Below are 21,971 nucleotides of genomic sequence, written 5' to 3'. Positions count from 1 at the left end.
AATGTAAAGACATTTATGCTTTTTTTTAAAATAAATGCTGGTCTTTCTATTCATCAAAGAATCCTGAAAAGTATCACCCCGTAAAAAAAATGTTTAAAAAAGTTGCTTCAACTTACCCCAATTTATAAATTTATTATAATATAACAATATATTTTAGCTAACTAAACTAAAAAAATTAAGTCTGTGGGGGAACAATTTTTTGTACAGCGAGTTTTCATAAAACTATTAAGAAAACTTAATAAATAAAATGTATTTTTTAATAGATTTAAATACAATTTTACATTGTAGTAACATTTTACAATGATATTGCTTGTAATAATTAATTTCATATTTTTGAACTGAGTAGCTGTTAATTGTTGCTGAAATTGCCATCATACAAGGCCAGATCTGTCAACAGAAGAATTAATTTAATGATGCGAGAGAGGAATGAGACAAACACAAATCCCATTCAAAGAGTCACAGTAAGAATTTGTATTTATTTAATTCAATCAGCAGGAAAGAGAGAGTAAGATAGAGAGAGAGTGCTTTGGAAAGAGAAAGTAAATGAGGTTATCTGGAAATTTCACAATACACAGTCATTTAGCAGTAGACAATATTTCATTTAAATACATAAATTAGACAGACAACATAGAAGACTCTTAATCTGTCGGTTTCTAACCGCAGATTCAGTGTTAATTTAAAATCACTCTTGCATACATTTTTCTTAAAAAGGTTCTTTGAAATGCTGACAGAGCTAGAAATGCTGACAAAATTCTGGAAATCTCCTTTTTTCCAAAAAGGCACATTTCTGAGCATTAAATACAATAAAGGGTTATTTCTGTACATAACAAAAAAGGTCTGTGAACGAACAATTAGTGTAGAGGATCATAAAAAAACAAAAGCTGAAAGGTGCAAAAGAGCAACCGGACGAAATTAAAACTGAGGTTATTGTAAAAGCAACTTTGAAATGACACCCCCATGAAAATCTCTTAAAAAAAAAAAAAGAAGAAGAAAAAAAAAGACTAGTTCTCTCAGAAATGTCTCTAGTATTGTATTGCGAGGTTTTCCATTGGAAAAATCCTATTGAATGTCATCACTTATTGAACATATTGGCTAATGATTGAAAATGTCAAAGGCCTGACAGCGTGTGTAGGTACAGTGTGTCTATCATCCCTGAGACTCCCAGTTTTAGACTAGGAACCAATGACGTCTGTGACGGTGAGCTAAATGATCAAACTGCAAGTTGGCATCAGATCCTGTAGAGACGTTTCTGATTGATGATGTCCAGGTTCAATACATTATCTTCATCACATCTGAAAATGAACTAGATGAACTAGATATACTTGGCACTGGCAAAAAAAAAAAAAAAAAAAAAAAAAAAAAGGCTCAAAAGGATCAGGCATAAAAGGCGTAATACTGTGACTGTGGGGATCAAGTCCAGTTTTGTCACAATATTTACAAGTATTTTTGGTCAGGAGTTAAGACTGATACTACACTCAACACACAATTATTTGATGCAGTTTTCGTATGTGTTCAGATGGGCTCACAGATTCGTCTCATCCCAGGATGGGTCGTTCATACTCTTTAACACTTTCCTGACCATCTTCTCCAGCTCTTTCCGTGCCTTTTGTTCTTCCTCAAGAGTGCGCTTCATTCTCTTGTTGTCCTGGTGATGATAATATAATTAAGAGAATCCGGGTCACGGCACCAGATTTTGAATTTCGACAACATAGCAATAGATTAAGTATAAACAACCATTTGCATGTGGCATGTGCACTAACCTGCTTAAGTTCTTGAACCTCGTCCCTTAAGGCATAAACTGTATCCACCAGACTCCTGTAAAGCACATTCAGACCAAATCATTATGAACAACTACGGAGATGTTAAAGAGATACTTCAGTTGGTTCGAACTAACTTGCATAATGTATATATATATATATATATATATATATATATATATATATATATATATATATATATACACACATAATATACAATAATACTACACACACACATCTCTTTAAATGTTTTTGTTTTCACAGTATCATTAACATTACTCATTAATAAATGCATACAACTTAACAGTTTAAAAAAAGGGAAATAAATAAGTGAATCTGAGCTCTTACCTTTCTTCAATTACAGTTTGGCCATTGCTTTTCGTCTCTTCCACAATGATTTTCTCCTCTTCGGGAAAAAGCATATGTGGCCCTGACTCCTTCCTTGATCCTGAAAAAAAAAAGTAATAATGTTAATAGACTAAAATGGGACAGTAACATAGTGAACACACTGACAGGTTATATAATTAATTATTTCATTATAGCCAATATACTATTATAGTTTTTATTCATATTTCTAATTATTAGTTTATTTTTCAGTTTGATGTTAACTTAGTAATTTTGTTGTGTATTTTGCCATTTTTAATATGGTTCATCAGCGGATTTTTATTTCAGTTTCAGTACTATAACGCTACAATAGTCCTGAATTGTACAGAAACCGAAGTTTAGGATGCTGTACTAAAAATGTTTCTGTACTTTAAAAGCATTGCTCGTTCATGAACTTACATTTTGCCTTCAAAAATTATATGCTTGCTACTTTCATTTCAAACAAAATGTATACATGAGCAGCAGCTCTTACGGGACACAGAACCCATTCTGTTAGTGTGAGTTATCCATATACTGTCATAGTCCGAGTCTTCCGATTGATCAGAGGAGGGAAATCCGCTGCTACGGCAACCCACAGCATCCACACACGATTGGTCAACATCAGCCAGCACATGATTATGCATCAAATCAGTGCCCTGCCATGCTAATTAGGGATGGGGATCAAACCAATCATATTGGAGAGGACAGGTGGGTTAAGAGGATGGACCAAACCAAGAGGAGTAAAGTGGGGGAGAACCAAAGATGCCCGAAAAATTATATAGATATAAATAAATGACAGAATGAAACAAAAATATAATAATAGTGGGACAACATAAGAGAGAAATGGGTGAAAGAAAATAAATGGATGGAAGGAAAGGAGGAAGAGAGACAAATATTCATGTTAAAAAGAGCAGAAAATATTAAAAGATTGAGCAACGCAGTGGTAAAGAGTTATATAGCCATTAAAATGCAGTAAAGATGTTGCAGTGCTTCATTGTCTGACAGGACAGATGAAGGTGATCTGTAGGACTCAAAATAAGGGCCTCATATTCAAAACACACCACCCTTTTAAAGTTCAGGGTCAGTAAGATGTTTTATGTTTTTAAAAGCAGTCTCTCATTCACCAAAGCTGCATTAATTAAAATACAGTAAAAACAGTGATATTGTAAAATATTACAATTTAAAATAATTTTATTTGAATATATTTTAATGATGCAAAATGATGCAAAGCTGAATTTTGAGCAATTTCTTAGGATTTTACATTTTTACTCACCTGATCCTTTGGGAATCATTGTAAAAATTTAAACTCCTGAAATTTTTACTGTCATTCTCAATGCTGAAAATGTTGTGGCTTTTAATAGTTTTGTGGACACAGCAATGCATTTTTTCGGGTTTCACTGATTAATTAATAATAACAAACCTTTGTCTTTTCGTGAAAGAAAAGTGTGTCAAAACTGAAAGTATTATGTGGGATCCACAGTTAGTAGTATTGTGCTCACTCATTTACACAGACAAATCCCATCAGGATCTTGGAGTGAAACAAGAAAAATCACAAGAAAATAAAAAAAAAAAAAAAAAAAAAAAAAAAGATATAGAGATTACATACTTGAGTTTAGTGTTTGCCTTGTTTTAGCGCTTGTGCAGTATGCTTCGATCACTTTCAGGATCTGAGCGTCCTCCTCCAGAGCTACAGTACCTGATTGAAAACAAAAAGAGCACATAAAAGATGCAAGAGGTAAGGAAAAAATAGTAAGAAGATCATAAGAAGTCACTACGTTATATTACAAACAGTAAAAACAGAAGCAATACATGTGATGAGTTTGTAGCAAATACATCACATGCAGATGAAGAAAGTAACAGAACATTAATAAACTTCAATAAATCAATAGTGTCACACTTTTTCTCACTGCAAATTCCTCATCAGATGGCTTCCTCTCAGGTTTTCGTTTTGGCAGAAGCTTCTTCATGCTTTTGGGACTTTTACTGAGATCCTGAAGGACATAAGAAAAGTAAACATGAACAGCCGAACTGAGTCTCATAGATAAGTTTATTTAATAAACAGTTAATAAATGATACATTTGAACCACTGGTTTATAGCATTCTTCTAGAGACGCAATTAATGTGTCATAATACAGTTAAAGTGTGACACGATACCTCTTTGTAACACAAGGCAGCGGAGGGTTTTAGGGGTGGTGCAGGTCGGAGGCAGCTGAGACTCCAGGGCTTTGGGGTTTTGGGAGGCTCGAGGGGCCCCCACATCATACCACTGTGAGGGGTTCCTAGTGAAGAGAGGTGAGGAAGAGTGTGGTAGACTGGGGACCCGCTCACACCTCTGCTCTCTGAGTGCCTGGACGGGGTGAGAGGGTGAGACGGCAGCTGGGCGGGAAGGAGATGACACCGAATATCAGTCATTTTAATATATTGTCAGAATCTGATCATTTTCAAAAAGATGCCTATACTTTCATTAAGCAAGGGCACATTAAACTGATTTTAACTGACAGTAAAGATATCGATCATGTGACATATTTTGATTCCAAATTAATGTTTTTCTTATGAATGTCTTCAACAGTGATGATAATATCAAATGTTTATTAATGATTAATAAACTCTGGTAGTGTATGCGTTTCTCACCGTATGGCAGGGAACATTCTGTGGTTTCAAGCTGCTGGTTGAAGTGCGTTTGGTTTGACGGTGGAGATGATCCACCCAGTCCTGAAGATCTTGCTGGTTATTACAGATCACCTGGATCCGCTCGATCATATTTCCTGCACACATACGCAGCTGCTGCTCAAACACGTGCATTCTCAATATCTAGCAATAATAATATTTGACATGAGGGCAACTGGTTGGGGAAACTCACCAGATATTTCAAAAGCATTTTTTGTGGTGTCACTGTCCTCTATTTTATTTACAGCCATTCCAGTCAGAGGTAGCTTACCCTGTGTAAATTAATCGACCAATCAGCTGTCTGCATTTTAGAGCCGAGTTCATTTTGATAGAGCAGTGTAATAACAAAGTAATATGAAGTAACAACAGAATAAGATGAAGCATTTTTTTAGCCCTTTAACTAAGCACTAAGCATTTTCAAAGCATGAAATAATGTACGTAATTAGTGACAGCAAACAGCATCTACGTTTAACAAAACTGTGACTTTTCAATAATATTTATATAACATTGGGGTGGTTCGAGTACCAGAACAGATTTCGGTAATTATACAAAAAACTACAAACTGAAGGTAATCGTATGCTTAATATCTACATACTACCGGCATATAAACATAATGATTGTTGGTGGGTTTTCATCGCAACAGACTCACACATGTGTAACCAATAATATTAAAACAACACTGGGAAAAACAACAGCAATTAATATTTATTCAACGCCACTGATGGGACTGGAGAGTGTATTTATAATGCAGTAAGGATTTACCTGATAGATGAAACCACTCATTCGAGGACTAGCAGACAACATGAGAAGTACATGAGGAAACAACAAAAGGTATCGTTCGTTCTTCTCCTGATGAAACAGAATATTACAGTAAAGATTTAATTTAATTGTATCATTTTAAGTATACTGAATGCAAAATCAGCCATTTAAAATCTAAGAAACATCAAGAAAACAATAAAATGTGCAATAAAAATAACTAACCGAGATAGCTAACCAAGTTTTTAAACCACGGGTCCATGTAGAACATATAAAACCATTTGTGAATTTTTACATCTAGCTATAAATTAATGCAAATTTATCTTTTATTCCTGGTGGTTGGTTATGTGCTGCAAACCCCTGGACTATTTAGTAACATTCACCTCGGCGCCGTGGTTCTGGATGAGGACCTGAGACATGTAGAAGACAGAGCCCAGGGTCTTAATACCCTCCCCTTCCCAGCCCCGAATAGACTCCATCAGAATCTGCAGCTCAAGTTCCTTCCTCTTCCTCACTTCCTGACACTGGGCCTGAACAAAACAAAAACACACACACACATACATAAGACCAGCATCTCATTCTTAAAAATAACACAACTCAAACAAACAGCTTATCATCATTTGACACATCTTTCATCCTTTTATATACACTCGTGAAAACAAAGAAAATCAATTATGTTGACCTATAATACTCACAGAGAGATTTTTAAATACTGTCATGCTCTTCTGAATGTCTGGATAATCTGGATGAAGCGCCTGAGCAGAACAAAGGAGAATGTGAGTGAGTTAAACTGGTTTACTATATAAACACACAATGATATTAAGATTTAGACATTTTGTTTAGTTTCAGAACCAAAATACTAGTAAAATACAATAAAAAAAAAAACATTGCCTGTAACTTTGAAAAGGAACTATTTAATTCAGCAAGGATGCATTAAATTGCTAAAAAGGGACAGTAAAGACATTTATAATGTTATTATATCAAAACATTTCTATGTCCACTCTGTTCTTTTGAACTTTCTATTCCTGAAATCCTGAAAATATCATGGCTTCAACAAAACTATTAAGCAGCACAACCGTTTTAAACGTTGATAATAAGAAGTGTTTCCTGAAAACCAAATGACCGTATTAGAATGATTTCTGACAATCATGTGACATTAAAGGCTGGAGTAGTTTGCCATCATTCTATTTTAAAATGTACCAAAATAATATAGAATAGCCTTGTTGAGCATTAGAAAATTTGCTCAATATCATTAAAAAAACAAGCTTTTGAACTGCAGTGTACATTTGGACTAATAGAGCAGTTGAGCACCTCCATATGTCGCTCCATCTCTTTCAGCAGTGTGGGGTATTTCTCCAGTCTCAGGAAGGGTTTGCTCAGGCCCGTGGTGAGTGTGAGGATCCCTGGGCTGTTTGCACCTTTACTTTCCATGAACTCTCCTAATTCCTCACTGAAACGCACACGCAAACAAACAGGCGCTCAATGGTTAGGAATGAATGAATGAAATATCAGCTGTCAATGCGCCGTGTTCATTGCATTGTTACACACCTGTGTTGTGTGAGAACATTAACTGCAGAAGGATGGTTGGAGCAGTAGGATACATACAGACTCCTTATCTGAGGAACGAGGGACAGGAAGAAGCCTCCTATTCTCTGCTGACTCTCTGGAACTCTGCACACAACCCACACCAATTCATTCAGAAATAATAAATGCTATAAAATAAACAAATAAATAAATGTTAAAGTTGAACAGACCTAAATAATCGCACACTTCTTAAAAGGGGTCATATGATTATGTTTTTTTACGTGTTTGCTATTGACTGTTCACAGGCCACTGAAATGAGTGGGTTTTATAGCGCAGCGCATTCCCTGTGAAATTGCCTTAAAACATGTTGTGTGTATTTTTGTATGATTTTTGTGTTATTATCCATCTTTACATTCTTTCTGGAAGCTGAACTCGTGATTACGGTAAGAGGCATTGCAATTCTGCTGTGTACTTGCGGGGTTCGTCCAATCACAATGCACCGTGTCAGCTAGCCAATCAGAGCAGACTGTGCTTGTCGAAGGAGGGTCTTTGAGAGAGACGCATTTGAGAGAGAGATGACAATAATGCACAGTATTTAAAAATAAATGTCAGAGCACGTCAACATATTCTGATACACCAAATAATGACCTTTAAAATAGCCTCATATGACCCCTTTAAAAGTCTAAAGTGTGAAGATAAAAGCTACAGAGCATTACTGGTAGCTGCCACTAGATGTCAAACTGTGAACGAATGAAAGGACAGGATGAGGACTCTTACTTGACGCTCTCCTCCAGTGAATGCACCAGTGTCTGCTGAAATGAGCTGATCTCCTCTAGATTTCCCATGATGTGACTGATATCTGACACGCTGAGCCTAGGAAGAGAGAGGGATGTGTACTGAACTGCTATTACCTCTATGTTATGATGGATTCTGTGTGATGGATAAGTGCGTTTTCTCACCTGTCAGTGGGCTGTAATGCTCTCAGATACGTTGTGAGGAGAGTCTGCAGCTCTTTACAGTAATCCGTCTCGGTTTGTAAAATATTCTGAACCACCTGGGCATTTGACAAAAATCAGCGCATGTATGACAACTTAAAAGAACACATGTAAACATTAGTATAAGTTGTATTAGTATTAGTCTGCAGCAGTGTTATGATAACCTAGTCGCGCCAGAGTTGGTTAAATGTCACGCATCTATAATATATTGATTCATAGTCAGCATAAACAATTATCATCACACATGCTTAACAACCAATCAGTTATTTGTGTGTGTGAATATGATGCTAAACAAATTGGAGAAGCACAATGGTTTTGACCTGCTAGTTTTCCCAGGCACAAAGAGACTAGAATCTAGGGTCCATTTTAATAGTGTTCATTATCCTTGAAGACAGAACACTGTCAGAACAACACATAGAGAGAAAGTGCGAGAGATGACAGAACTGGGCCAGTCCTTGCATGTCATGAAAACTCAGATTTCAGTCTAACTAAGATTTAAAGTCACCCCTGGTTGAATAAGGCTAGCTGACCTCTCTGAATACGTCTCATCAGCTAACACCTCAAAATTCAACATTAAATCTGTCCACAAACAAACAGCAAATGAACCTTGAGATGCAGCCATTACCTTTTTTCCTTCATATTTTTACCCAAATGTCAATCTGTGGAATGTTTCCAAATTTTGAAAAAATAAATAAATATATATAAAAATGGACAATGCTGCAAGTTTAGAAATATAATGCTCAGAAGTAGGTTTTCTGCTGGCCACGTCCATTAAATAAATACGATTTTTAAATTGTAATTTTTATTTGTTGATTTATCTTTTATACATATACAATTATGGAGTTTAGAGGTCACTGGAAATTTTTTTTTTTTTTTTTTTTTTACAATGGTCAAAATATTTTTTTATCCTGCTGTTCTGGTCATTTAAATAAATACAATTAATGTTTCATTTTATTTTATCAATATTTCCCGATCAATTTATAGAATTATAAAGAAATTCATACTAAAAAAAAGTTTTCATAGATACAAAATAGGTCAGATTTTAACAGTGTATGCTTGAAAAATCCAACTTTTTTTTTCCCCACCAGAACTAGCCAGGACCAAGTTTGTCTATAAACACATGTATGCAGGCCCACCAACATGAACAATACCACTTGACCGTCCAGACAGCCTGACCGTTACAGCCATTTCAAACTTGGGTCTCCTCCCCTAAAGCTTCTGTAAAAGACTGAACCCTGCCTGACCTCAAAGTAACGTCCTACCTAAAACACACACACACACACACACACACACACTCGCTTCATCTTCAGCCGGTCTTCAAAGGAGTATAGGGTCAGTTACTGCACATTCTCATCAAACATGACACATAACCAACACAAACGCGCAGACACAGACAGCGCAGGGCCCCAGGCACAGCTGTCCCCTGAGTCAATGAGATGGAAAAGATGACCTATATTATGGCATGACTGAGAGACAAAAACACGATAACCAAATACAGACATTCATACCAACACATTTACATAAAAATATGCAAATACAGGCCCAGACACACACATTCTCTGTCAACACACATAAACTTATTCACGCATACAAAGATTTTCTCTCACGGTATTGACTTCTACGGTTTTATACTGAGGTAATGATATAACAATATCTATCTCCTTCCCCTAAAGTCATCCTTCTCAGACCTTTCTGCATTTTCATTAAGACTGTTTGTTTACTAAGCTATTTTCATGTAGGTGACTTCAATTTTAATATCCTTGTGGGGACATTTGATCCACACAATGTAGGCAAAATCTGTCCTACGCATACACATTTACAGCTCATTGGGTTTGCAGAGGCTCAGAGGGAGGCTTCTGGGACACGTCGCATGAGGAAATGGAGCACAATAAAAGGAAATTCACATATGCGCAGAGATACACAAATGATCTGAAAATGACTTAAATTGTTACTGTCAGGATGATGAACTTGTGCGTCTCTAATTACTGACATTATATCAAACCCGGAGCAGCATCTGCTGGTGGGCGTTTAAACTTGGATTATTAACTCTTAAGTAAGTCTAGTTTGGCGAGGCTTTTAAACCCAGATTAAAGCCTCATGACTGCAAATTCAAGGATTAATCCAAGGCTAAGTCTGAGAAAACCGGACAGAGCACTGCGTCATAAAAACCAAAAACAAATCTCAATCATACGCTAAAAAAAAAAAAAAAAAGAAATGGAAATGAGTTATCTTTAGTCGTGAGGACTGGCTTACAGAGGCTTCTGGTTCACATTCACCACAATTCAAAAAAGTGTGGGATCTGTAAGATTATTATTATTTTTTTTTATTAATTTTAAAGTCCAATGCAGTTAACGGTTCAGAAAAAAAACAACAGTAATGTTTGAAACTTTTTAATATTTTTGTGGAAGCAATGATACATTTTCATCATGATTCTCTAATGAATGAGTTTAATAACAGCATTTATTTTGACAACAAATGTTTGTAATGCTGCTCTCAGTAGCACTCCTAATATCTTAAACCTTAGTATTTTAACTGTCAAGTAAAGGCGGGGTTGGTGGAAATATCTGTGCAATACAAACTCCCCAGAGCCACCACTTCCACCCCACGCACATCATAAATAATCAACGCGCTCCATGTGGGAGGTGTTACATGCCTCTAACGCAACAATCCAGCAGATGTCTCTTACCACATTATAGTACGTCTTGCAGTAGTTAGTAGTCTCAAAGCCTTTGGGTGGACTCTTCAGTGTTCCAGACTTAGGTGACACAGGTTTGTCTGCAGGAGAGAGCAAAAACAGAACAAAAGGTAAGGAGGTCACCTTAAACCAACATCTGGAAACATTTTGTTTCTGTTATTGAATATTGAAGTACATCTCTCCTGCAGTGAGCGGTCAGGACAGCAATATTAGATTTAGATACCTAGAAGGGAAACATTATACTTCTTCGGCAAGAAGACAGTTTGAACATTTTACTTATTACGGTGCTGATATGAACCATAATGGATTGAACTGTGTGAACTTCCTGGAATCATCAAAAAAAACACACACACACACACATTTCTAATCATGCTTTTCCACAAAAAAACATTCACTTCATTAAAAACACGATTCTCCACTTGGCAAATGTGTTTATTTTCCTTCCCTTCTCTAAATTCTCAACAAACAAGTTCAAACCATTCATTAGCGTTGCTTACTGACCCTACATTATATTTACTATTAAGTTACTATTTCAGTTTAATGAGTCTCACCATGATGTGATGCTTTTTGGTTATCAGTGTAGTTCAAAGATACAAAACAGATTTCAGTACCACAGATGACGATTTTTTACCATATATTTTACGGACGGTTTTTACAGTGCACGCTTAGAATTAGAGATTTGAAAGAAAAAAAAAAAAAATGTTTTAAAAGGAATAATTGACTCAAAATGTGTCACTATATTCACTGTCATGTTAATCGAAAACTGCATCACTTTCTTCCTTTCCTTTTTGCGTACAACCGAAGTCATTAACACAGGTTTGAAATAAATAAACTACCCCTTTAATCTTGTAATCTGAGCTCAAAAGACAATTGCATCAGAAAAAAAACTATACTCTTCGCCTCTTCCTAACTGCAGCCATTTTTAAGATGACGTATGAAATCAATACACTATTAATGTCTACTACAAGTAATGTTGGGTATGCATTTAACGCAAGTAAATCCTATAAAAGAGTCTGGATCTCTAAGTGCTCAGAGAGTGGAATAATCTTGAGTGTGGAGTCATATTCAGAGGAAAAGGGAAGCGCTGTATTCTGGCTGCTGCACTTCCTGTCTTTGTTGTTGGATGGTGTTTCCTTCCTGTTAAGCTCTGGATGTTCAAGCTCTGATGTCATCCTAAATGATTTCCATTCAAAGCTGGGTCAAATACACATTAGGGTCGTTTCCCCATACATGAGAGGGAAGCATCTGTTTGGCATCATGGGGTGTACATGCTATTTATGTTTGGATTGCAGAACAAGGGTCAGGGGTTGTGTTTATACTACAACGTGCATACAGTGAGAGAATGCTACGAAAAGATGGTTATTTAAAATAAAAAGCACTACCTTCAATTTCAGGTTTAGTAAATGGGATTTGTTTAGTTTTTTTTTACAATAAAATGAATGCTTTGATTAGGTCATAAATGACTGGACGAATGTTACAAAAAGATTTTCAATTAATGCCGTTCTTCATAGTTTTTAATAAAAAGATACCTTAAAAAATGTATTATGTTTACACAAAAGCATCATAACAACATCTTGAGCACCAAATCAGCATATTAAGGTCACGTGGCAAAGAAAACTAGAGTAATGATGCTGAAAATTCACAGGAATAAAATACACCTTAAAAACATTCAAATATAATATAGTACAGCTAGTAGTATACTCATCTTCCATTGTAAAAATTAAGCCAATATTACAGTTTTTTCTGCCTTTTGAGTCACGTCAAGACTAGCAATGTGCGCTAATAAAATTAATAAAGTCTATTTTGATTTCATGTGGACTTTCAAGACTTTTTTTATGGAGATGAAAATGTATAACGGGAAAATTTAAATTTTAAGTACTAGATCAACAGATTTTACCAAAGAACTAAGCGAACACAAAGTTTCGTCACTACAAATAGCATCTTCACAAGTGCCCTATCGTTTACCTTTAGTTTGCTACCTTGTATGCAGCACCTGGGTCCTTTACTCAAGCTGGGTTGAACGAACGCACATTTTTCCACTGTAAGCCTGTAATGGTCATATAATCCCACAGTTTTTTTGGCTTTTGGAGAGAGCTGCCATTCATTTCTCTTTTGGCACATTTTCATTAAGCCCGTAAGTCCTCATTTAATCGCCTTTTTAATGGACCAAGGCAGATTTTACATTCTCATCGCGCCACAGTGCCTCGTAGACACAAATAATTTAAAAATATATATTTTAAGCGGTCTAAAGTGCTGAGAGCCTGACATGCAGCTGGCCGTCTGATCCATACACATACTCAGCAAGTATTTTATGAAACTATTATGGTAACACAAAGAAAATTAGCAGGTAAACGGGTCTACAAAACTTCATCTCTTCTGCTTTCCTTGGCAGTCTACGAGAGGAACATAAGCAAAACCAAACCCTCTAGTTCACTTTGCTTGCCCGGTCTTGCAGGATTCTAGATCTTCCTACAAGACTTTGTCGAGATATAACTTCTGCAGCAAAAGCTGTCAAGGTTTAAAGTAGCAAATACTAACCAGAGCCTTTGATCTCTTTGACATAGTTGCTAGGAAACCAGCCGGTTTTGCCGTTGAAAGACCCCTCCCACCAGCCGCCCTCTTCCTGCCGTGTCACCTGGATGAGGTCACCCTTATTGAAGGACAGCTCATCCTCATTGGTCTGCTGGAAGTTGAAGCGCGCTTTCACCAGCACCTGAGGGGCACTGTTTTCAGACATGTCCTAGAGAGAAAGACAGAAAAAAAGAAAGAAAGACTGAATTTGTTCCAGCTTCTCTTTCATATTTGTCTGAGGACTCAAGTTACAGGTGTGCCGAGTAGTTTTTGAACTCAAAAAGGTTTTACACACAAAGAACTGAATAGTATCTTTGACAATTATTCTTAAAATCACTTCGGCCTTTTTATTCTAGATCAGGGTGTGGAGTGATTGTGATGCTCACCAGACTGCGGTACTGGTTGTACTTGAGTCTGGATGATCTCCTGTGAGTGGACGAACAGTTGATCGAGTCAAAGGACTTGATCCGTAGAGAAGACGAGTGACGAGAACACACAGAATTACTCTCACCACCGGACTCTACAACCAGAAAACACTGATCAACAAAACAGACACTCACTCTAAGCGCGCACACACATTTACTTAGCCATCTAAACTGAGACATTCCATTCTACTGGCTTCATATACAGCTAGACATACTATAACCTAACCCTAATCTTAAAGGGATAGGTCACTCAAAAATGAAAACTTGATAAATGCAAAAGATATTTTGAAGAATATTGGTAACTGGCAGTAGCCAATGACTTACATAATAATAAAAACACTTGCAAAGCCAAAGACTGCCAGCAATCGTTCAGTTATCAATATTCTTTTGTAGTACAGAAGAGGAAAAAAAACAAACTCACACAACAACTGAACTTTTTTTTTTTTTTTAAATCTGCATTTAAATTTTTTTTTTCCCCCAAACAATGCATTCATACATCAATTTATATATGCTTTTTTTAAACAAATGATGACTTCCCCTAAAAGGAGCCTTCGCAAAGATCTTAAATGACCAAAACGCTGAATCCTTGCTCTTAAAATTTTTTTTAAATAAAAATAAAAAAACTGAACTGATTAACTTAAACTTAAAAATAATATGTATTGATGTCTTTCTGCGGTTGTTATGATATGATATTATTCATCTTCATTTTTATGCTTTAAGTAAATATGAAAAGAGCTTTTTTGGCATAATAACATCTGACAAATGGACTACCAATGAAAACAAGCATTCAGGCTAATGTAGGTACATTCACATTAATGAATGTTGATTGATGTACACAGTCTGAATAAATCTGTTATGCCACACCGCAAAAGGGTATTTATTTATTGCTTCAAATTCTTAAAAAATTACACATTTGGAAGGTATGTTTCATACCAAAAGTAACCTGCTCTGTCTTGTCTTTGGGCACGCTGTCAGTTTCCTCTTTGCTCCGCGGTGGTTTTTAATTTACTGTGCAAGAACGTGAGGTGTAGAGTGAGAGCGGCGTGGCTTGTCGGACACAGCAACAAAAGGAGGTGGGGTTGTGCAAAGGGTCTGTTATGTCAGGTTAAACTCACGTCTGAATGAATGCTGTACTCAAGACAAATGCAGTACAGCTAGGCCATGCTGGTCATAAATTAAACGTGCCTCGATGATTTTATAAACATATAGTCAGACACCACTGACGATACAGGCGTTTCAGATATATCTCACCTGAAGTTGCTTTGTTGAGCGCAACCAAACAATTCAAGACTTTGGAGAAGTTCTGGCCCTGAAGCAAGTCATTGGCCTCAAATACCTGCAGAGGGACAAAACCAGAGACATGCATGAGCATATGCAGTGAGAGAAAAAAAAAAAGGGATCTGCAGAGAATCCAATACAAAAAGAAATTGAATTTTAGATTAGCATGCTTTGGTTTGATGAACAAGATCATAAATCATAAACCCTGATGCCTAGGGTTCACAAGTCCCAAAAGGATAAACAATTTGCAATACAAGATGAACTTGATTCATAATATACCATTTAAAAGTTTAGGGTCAGAAAGCTATTTTTAAAATCACACATGAAACTGAACAGATTTACTAAGCGGCAAATTTTCTTGGTTGATTTCCTGACATCGTGCAAATTAAAGAACACAGACGCAGCGAATAGCAGTAATCTGACGAGCACAAACATTAGTAAATTCAATAAGGTCAGGTGCAAAAATAACAGTGTGCTTGCTCTTTCAGTGCTAATTTATCATCGTCTGTAGTAAAGCCTGACAGTACTATTTTAACGCTAAGAGATGGTGGAGCAAGCTGTTAGGTAAACGGCCCTTAAAAAGATTACAAACTATTTCACTTAGTATTTCAAATAACTGCTGTTCTTTTAATCCAAGTTAGAATTTATCACAATTTCCGCTAAAATATTAGGCGACACAATTGTCTAAAATTTGCATATTTAAATGTATGCATTAAAAATGCATCAAGGGATCAATGTGATGAGTGATGCTGACCCAAGCATTAACACGATGAAAGCTTCAGGTCTATATATTAAACTTGGGTGAACTGTTTTTGCCTAGGACGGATTGTAACTCAGCATTACATGCTGAAAATGCTGAATATGCAAATCCAGAGGGCATATGCAAAACAGCAGAACAGTAACAATCATTCATAAAAATATGGACATGCAGAACAAGCGACATTAGAGAAACTCTTGCATTAGATTTCAAGCTATCGTCTAGGTTACAAAAACCTACAGAAAGTTATGAAGATCACGGATCCTCTATAAAATGAGCCTGCTTCACTGAGGGAATATAAGAAAGTAGTTCTGCTAAGCTTGGGCAATGCTGTGTTTGGGTGTGGGGGGGTTTCTGGCTCTCAGACTACCTGCTGCTCTCTGGGCCATCTGGACACATAAGCTCATTCCTTGTAAACCCAAACTGGCCTGATCTGACACCAGCTTGATCTGAACTCTTCAAACGATACAGGCAATGAGACGGAGAAGTAAAGTGGTCCTGGATTTGTGTCTACACACCAAAGGTCTCCAGGTAGATCAGCTCGTTTGCGTTCTACTGTAATGATTATAATGAACTAGAATTTAATCTTCTGGGGAAATCAACATATAAAAGGTTTGCTTCTTGTTTTTCTGCACAGTTAGGAAGCAGGCTATTATAACATTTTGTGTCATTTTTGGAACGGTGTTTGCCATTTCCCATTTTTCTGCCTAAACATGAAGTATTTTCAATTACAACACTTGATTTTATCATGCATTCGGGAACTAAACTGGGTTCATTTGGATGTCTTAAAAGTAACCTGTTACTTTTGCAAATTCTTCATTTTTTGCATGCATACATTACAAAGAAAATTTGTTTAATTTGATAAATACACTAACGCAAAAGTTTAAGGTTGGTATGATATTTATTTTTTTAAATAAATGCTTTTATTTTCCAAAGAATCTTTATTTACAATATAACAAAAGATATGTAAAAAAAAAAAATTCCCTAAAATAAATAGTCCTGAAAAATGTATCAGGGTTTCCACAAAAATATTAAAAAGCAAAACCGTTTTTAAATATTACAATCATAAATCAGCTAATTATAATGATTTCTGAAGAATTATGTGCGACTGAAGACTAAAATTTGCACCACAGCAATGTAGCAATATATATATAACACAAACTGATGAAAAAAAAGCATCTTTCTCTTTTTTCATCAGTGAATTAAGAGAACTGTGTTTATTTGCTCCAATGTACCTCTCAAAAAAACAAAAGACACAAAGACTTTCCATTAATATTCAGTACTTGATACAGGCCCAAAGTCCAGTCCCCAAAACTCAAGCACCATCAACAATCAGCACACACATCTAAGTATACATTACATCATCTGCCATCACTGTAGTAGAATTAAATTCCCTCCTGCTCCCTCTCTCTTTAAACCAGTCATCCAAACATGCCATTTGAAAAAGCAGTTTTAGCGTGGAGTGCCTCTCTTCATTCTGGCCTGTGCCAAACCCCACAGCCCCATTAATGAGCTGGCAGCTCTGCCCATTCAAACACACAACTCCATTCACCACAATAGAGGGCTTGTCTGAACCTCTCACAGCTGGCCAGAAGAACCGAAGACACTGGCACTCCTGAAACACACACACACACACACACACACACACAGAACTGTACCCGCCCTACACAACACAACTCATATAGAGCAACATACGCACACAGCAACCCTGTGGGCAGAAAGATCTCAGTTACACCATCGCGCTGCCAAACGTTAACAAGCACAGAAGTGTTTGCGAAGGAAAATCACTCTCCAAAACACTCAAAAGTGACACTCAAAAATTAAAAACAGCTTTTCAGACGGTACAGAGAAAAGCATCACTTTTCATCAAAAAGCATCAAAACAACACGCTGCTATCACATTAGAGCCGAATGCAGCTCAGCGCACAGCCAGCGCTAGATTTTATAGATTGCAGTAAATCAAAAACAATATATTGCACTATAATGTGAATAATTTATGGCGCCGCACTATGCTGTCTATCGCATGCTTTTTCCAAGAAACAGCTTGCAATTGCCTGTACAGACATATCAGAGATATCTGAAGGAAAAATGAGCTGGATCTCAACGCAAAATCTGGGTTTAACAATAGCATTGGCTATACGGCCAACAAAAACGTGCGGGTGAGGGACCTGGTTCAATCTCGCACCAACACCTATTGGACGGAGCTGCCAGAACACCAATATTTACAAACATATGAACTGTTAATAGCATATCAACGGGGTAAAAAAAAACTGTTGCAATGCACTGCAGTTTTCAGCAAAGAGCTTCTCTTGATAAACAAGTCAGGACGACTCTGGCATTGAGAATTGCCAGGTGCAATGCCCGTTAGCAATCGCCTACACCCTGTAAATTACTGAAGCGAAAGCGTTTATGAAACGTGACACTAAATATCAGACATTCATAATTGCAATTCGCCAGCTGCTGTTTACAACGGTTTCACCGAGATCATGGTTGTCATGTAAACAATACATTTTACGGCACTGCAGGTCTATTTAGAAGTTTGATATAGAAGTAAATCCAACTTTAGCCATGCGGCACATATACATGTATTCTCAGGTAAACCACTGGCTAGGCAACTAAACAGCACATCTCAACTGCTTGACTGTTTATATCGTTGCAAAACCTGTATTATCAACCAGCTCTAATTTGGTAAACGTGATTATAAGATATTAAACATCACGTTTTTCGGTGAAGCTGCTTAGAAACAATGTGCATTGTGAAACGGCAGTATAAAAACTACATTTAGGACATCACTTTGAGTTTAAGGCCCACATTCTGCTTTTTTTTTTCCTGGAAAACACTTTTAGCTACTTTACAGATATTTTCTGAATGAACCAAAATATATAGCCAACATACATTTTCTTCTGAAAAACTTGCTCTTGGCATTTATTTTACAGTTGTGTGTAATTTTTGGACTGTTGTGTTTCAGTTCATTCTCATTATCCTTCGTGATTCATTGCAAAATACAGTCAGCAGCGCTCTTATGAATTGATTATTAAATGTTTTATGCATAAAGAAGGTTAAATCAACGTTGCATGAATCATATAATCATGTCACGGTATAAACGCGTCAAAAATGCCGCGATAACACTCAGTGCCATTGTTGCCAATGTAATAATAACTCTGAAAATCAAAACACACAGGATTAGTCTGCTCCCAACTCCAGCTGAGACTCAGTCTGGCGACCCGGTTTGCCTTCAAGCGACACAAACACGCCACTGAACCACTGATCGGACATATGAACGAGCAGGCGAATGAAACAGAAGCTCAAAGATCAGGCAGCACTCACCTCTATGTGATATAACGCGCAGCCTTTCACAAACTCTCTGATGTTACTCAGGCACTCGTCTTTCCTCGGGTCCTGATGGATCTGAAAACAGAGCGAACGGATGAATCCCGCTCCGAGCCGTACTTTCGAGCAGGTCGGTCACAGAGTAAACACAAACTTATGCGAATCACGCCATTTGTTTACATCGCGGCTCGTCGCCCCGTTCCTGCAAAAAAAGCCACTTATTCCTCACAGGGAAGTTGGCGGAGGAATAGCGGAAATGACGTGAGCTAATGGCTTGCGGTTGGGTTCAGGGAGAGGGGCATGCTGGCGCAGGCAGACTCTACCTGACCTGTCAGAGCAAAGGCTAACATCTTCACGAAACGCTGTAGTTATGCGAGGTGTTGTTTATAGAGCAGAGTCTGTCAGTGAAACCGTGCATTTTGGTCGCGGCATTCCGCTTTTCACGGTCTGTTTGTTATCAGACATTTTATGAAATCAAGTGATTAACGTTACTGCGATCATGCCAGCATCGATTATTTCACACTATATTGTATTGCCTATAAGTTGCAATCTCTAATGCGTATATTAGAATACGTTCTACTACGCTGTCGAGTCTGTGGTTGGTAAAATGTTTATGAATTATTAATTAAACACATTATCGTTTATATAATGATATATATAATATATAAAGCTATAAAATAATACTAAACTCCATACGGTTATAAAAAAATAGCCTAGCCTACCTGCAAAGAAATAGTAAATAAATAAATACTTTAATATTGTGTTGAAATGTGCTCAAATTCAATTACTCTGCTCCATTATCAGGTTTCTATTTTTTATTTAAACTGTCAAATTATTATAAAGTAATGTTTCACTGATTGTGTAAGTATTTCTAGTGATGAGAGGTTTAATTCATTTCCGCGAATCGGTTATTTCGAACAGTTCGTTCTAATGAACCGGTTCAAAACAGCGGACCATCATGCCCCAATTAGGAATTTTTCACTGTAATTTAAACTGTCCCAATTCAAGCAGTACCGACACGATTCTGCCCATAAAAGCGAAATTTAAGAATTTGTAGTTTATGTCAATTTGTTCATTCATCGTTTTTCAACACGGTTCGGCCCAAAGAGTCCGACTCGCGAACGAATCATTCAGACAGGTGCTCAACTGATTCACTAAAAAGATCCAACCCAAAAAACAATCCGTTCACAAACCGGACATCGTCGTTTCCTCTCCCCCTCTCTACCAGTCAATGGCGGTCGACTCATATAGACGAATTAATTCCACACTGTTAATTTCCGTTTATATATTTATGCATGTTCCCACATTCTGATCATTTTCATTACGGTTATTATTAAAATGCCTCTATTGGTATATAGACTCCACAGATTATGCGAGATTTCCTCAACAGATTTCAGCACGATTTCCCTTCACTCGCAGTTGAAAGAAATTAAACTAAAAAAAAAAAACAAAAAAAAACAATTATGTTAATATACAAAAATACACCGGATAGCGCGCTCAGCGAACGCAAAACGCGCGCGCGGACACAAATACAAAGGTCCCGTGCGTCCGACGCACGAAAACACCAGCGCTTTGTGTCATTTATGTACTCTATTACAGAACTGCAAGAGCTTATCGGCCAAAAGCTTACCGTGTGTACCGAACCGGGACGTAGCCGCTCCAGCAATTTACACAAAACCACCCCATCTCTGAGAGACGCCTGTAAAAAGCCTTCGGGGTCCGACAGCGTCTTTTTGGGTGATTCCAAGACGCCCAGCGTTATCAACCATGTGATGGTCTGCTCGGCCGAATTCATGTCCTCGTACGGGTCTAGAAGCTCAATAATCCATAAGCAAACGAACACGCGGGGCTTCGTGAAATGACAGATATCCCGTGAAGTCCGCAGCGGCGGCGGCAGGATGTTCGGAGCGAGGGCTCTGATCCCTCCTTTTCCCTGGATGTAAGGGATGACGATTTGTTTAGGGTTATCTGGCAGGTCCGGTTTCTCTCTCCTCTTCTTTCATCTGGCAGGATGTCAGCTAGCGTCAAACCAAAATCAACAGCCCGCAATTGTTTTCCGCCACATGACACCCAGTTCACGCGGCTCGAGTCACCGAATACTTTAGAGGCGAAAGAAACGACCGCGTTCACATATTAGGCGTTTAGCGGGACGTGAAAGACAGCAATAGGCTCGCGTGTTGTTAGCGAAGCGAAGATATTTAACAGCACGCGTCCACAGGTTGGAGAAAAACGAGCTTTGAATGAAATCTCGACTGGTATGATCTACGCGCATTCGCGAAAGTCAGCAATGCGTCTCGATTTATTCAAAAAAAGGCGCTGATGCCAAAATACTGCTCCGTTGAAATCCAAACGTATCCCTAGCGCCCCCTGCCGCTCCTAAAACCCCGCAAAAAAAGCAAATTCAACTTTAATAAATACTTTTTGTTGCAGTGCAACGTTTGGTGACTGACCGGAACTCATTGCATTTCACGAAGGAAAAAAAAACATTTAAAGAACCTTTAAGATTCTCAAACATTTTCATAATCGAGCACATTTTTTTATCGAATTCTAATGTAATATAGCAATAAAGCGTAATATACATTGTATGTGCTGTAACAAATAACAACATTTTTAATGATTAAAACTTCAATAAATTAATTTGCCTATAACACACTATTACGTAGTTTACTTAATCGTAGCATTTCCCCCCCCCCCACATCGCAGTAACGAGGATGTTTTCTCACATTATACCATTTCGGAGCAAACAACGCCACGAATGCTCAAAAACGGTCTCCTTTTCTTTACACAAAATATAATGACTATTTTTATTTTACATTTCCGATAATACCCAGTTCTTCTTTTGTAAAATTGGCGG

The 21,971-nt window shown here is 37.3% G+C and overlaps 1 protein-coding gene across 3 annotated transcripts; it reads right to left on the bottom strand.

Moving 5' to 3' along the window:
* Positions 1-456: 456 nt before the first annotated feature.
* On the bottom strand, positions 457-21,776 carry arhgef7b (Rho guanine nucleotide exchange factor (GEF) 7b). 3 transcript variants are annotated; one of them, XM_043236831.1, is made up of 22 exons: positions 20,748-21,776; positions 19,115-19,195; positions 15,005-15,089; positions 13,715-13,848; positions 13,296-13,497; positions 10,749-10,837; positions 8,027-8,121; positions 7,845-7,940; positions 7,092-7,214; positions 6,855-6,993; positions 6,239-6,298; positions 5,927-6,073; positions 5,550-5,636; positions 4,981-5,059; positions 4,752-4,885; positions 4,275-4,496; positions 4,018-4,111; positions 3,727-3,816; positions 2,614-2,784; positions 2,106-2,205; positions 1,761-1,815; positions 457-1,645 (listed from the first exon to the last, which is right to left on the bottom strand). In XM_043236831.1, exons 1-22 carry the CDS (start codon positions 20,910-20,912, stop codon positions 1,523-1,525), a joined length of 2,571 nt encoding a protein of 856 aa, XP_043092766.1. In that variant the 5' UTR covers positions 20,913-21,776; the 3' UTR covers positions 457-1,522. The 3 variants fall into 3 exon arrangements, with proteins under 3 accessions (XP_043092766.1, XP_043092776.1, XP_043092786.1); XM_043236841.1 differs by lacking the exon at positions 2,614-2,784 and having other exon boundaries at positions 20,748-21,773; XM_043236851.1 differs by lacking the exons at positions 19,115-19,195; positions 20,748-21,776 and having other exon boundaries at positions 13,715-13,789; positions 15,005-15,070.
* Between the last annotated feature and the right edge of the window lie 195 nt (positions 21,777-21,971).

Source organism: Puntigrus tetrazona, chromosome 1, assembly GCF_018831695.1.
Source record: "Puntigrus tetrazona isolate hp1 chromosome 1, ASM1883169v1, whole genome shotgun sequence".
NCBI classification, from domain to species: Eukaryota; Metazoa; Chordata; class Actinopteri; order Cypriniformes; family Cyprinidae; genus Puntigrus; species Puntigrus tetrazona.
This window is presented reverse-complemented; position numbering and strand designations above follow the sequence as displayed.

Coding starts and splice junctions, on each gene's coding strand:
- arhgef7b (XM_043236831.1), bottom strand. CDS start 20,912: ATGAATTCGGCCGAGCAGACCATCACATGGTTGATAACGCTGGGCGTC. Junction 15,090..19,114: donor GCGCGTTATATCACATAGAG/GTGAGTGCTGCC, acceptor GTCCCTCTGCAG/GTATTTGAGGCCAATGACTT. Junction 6,074..6,238: donor CAGTATTTAAAAATCTCTCT/GTGAGTATTATA, acceptor TGTTTTGTTCAG/GCCCAGTGTCAGGAAGTGAG.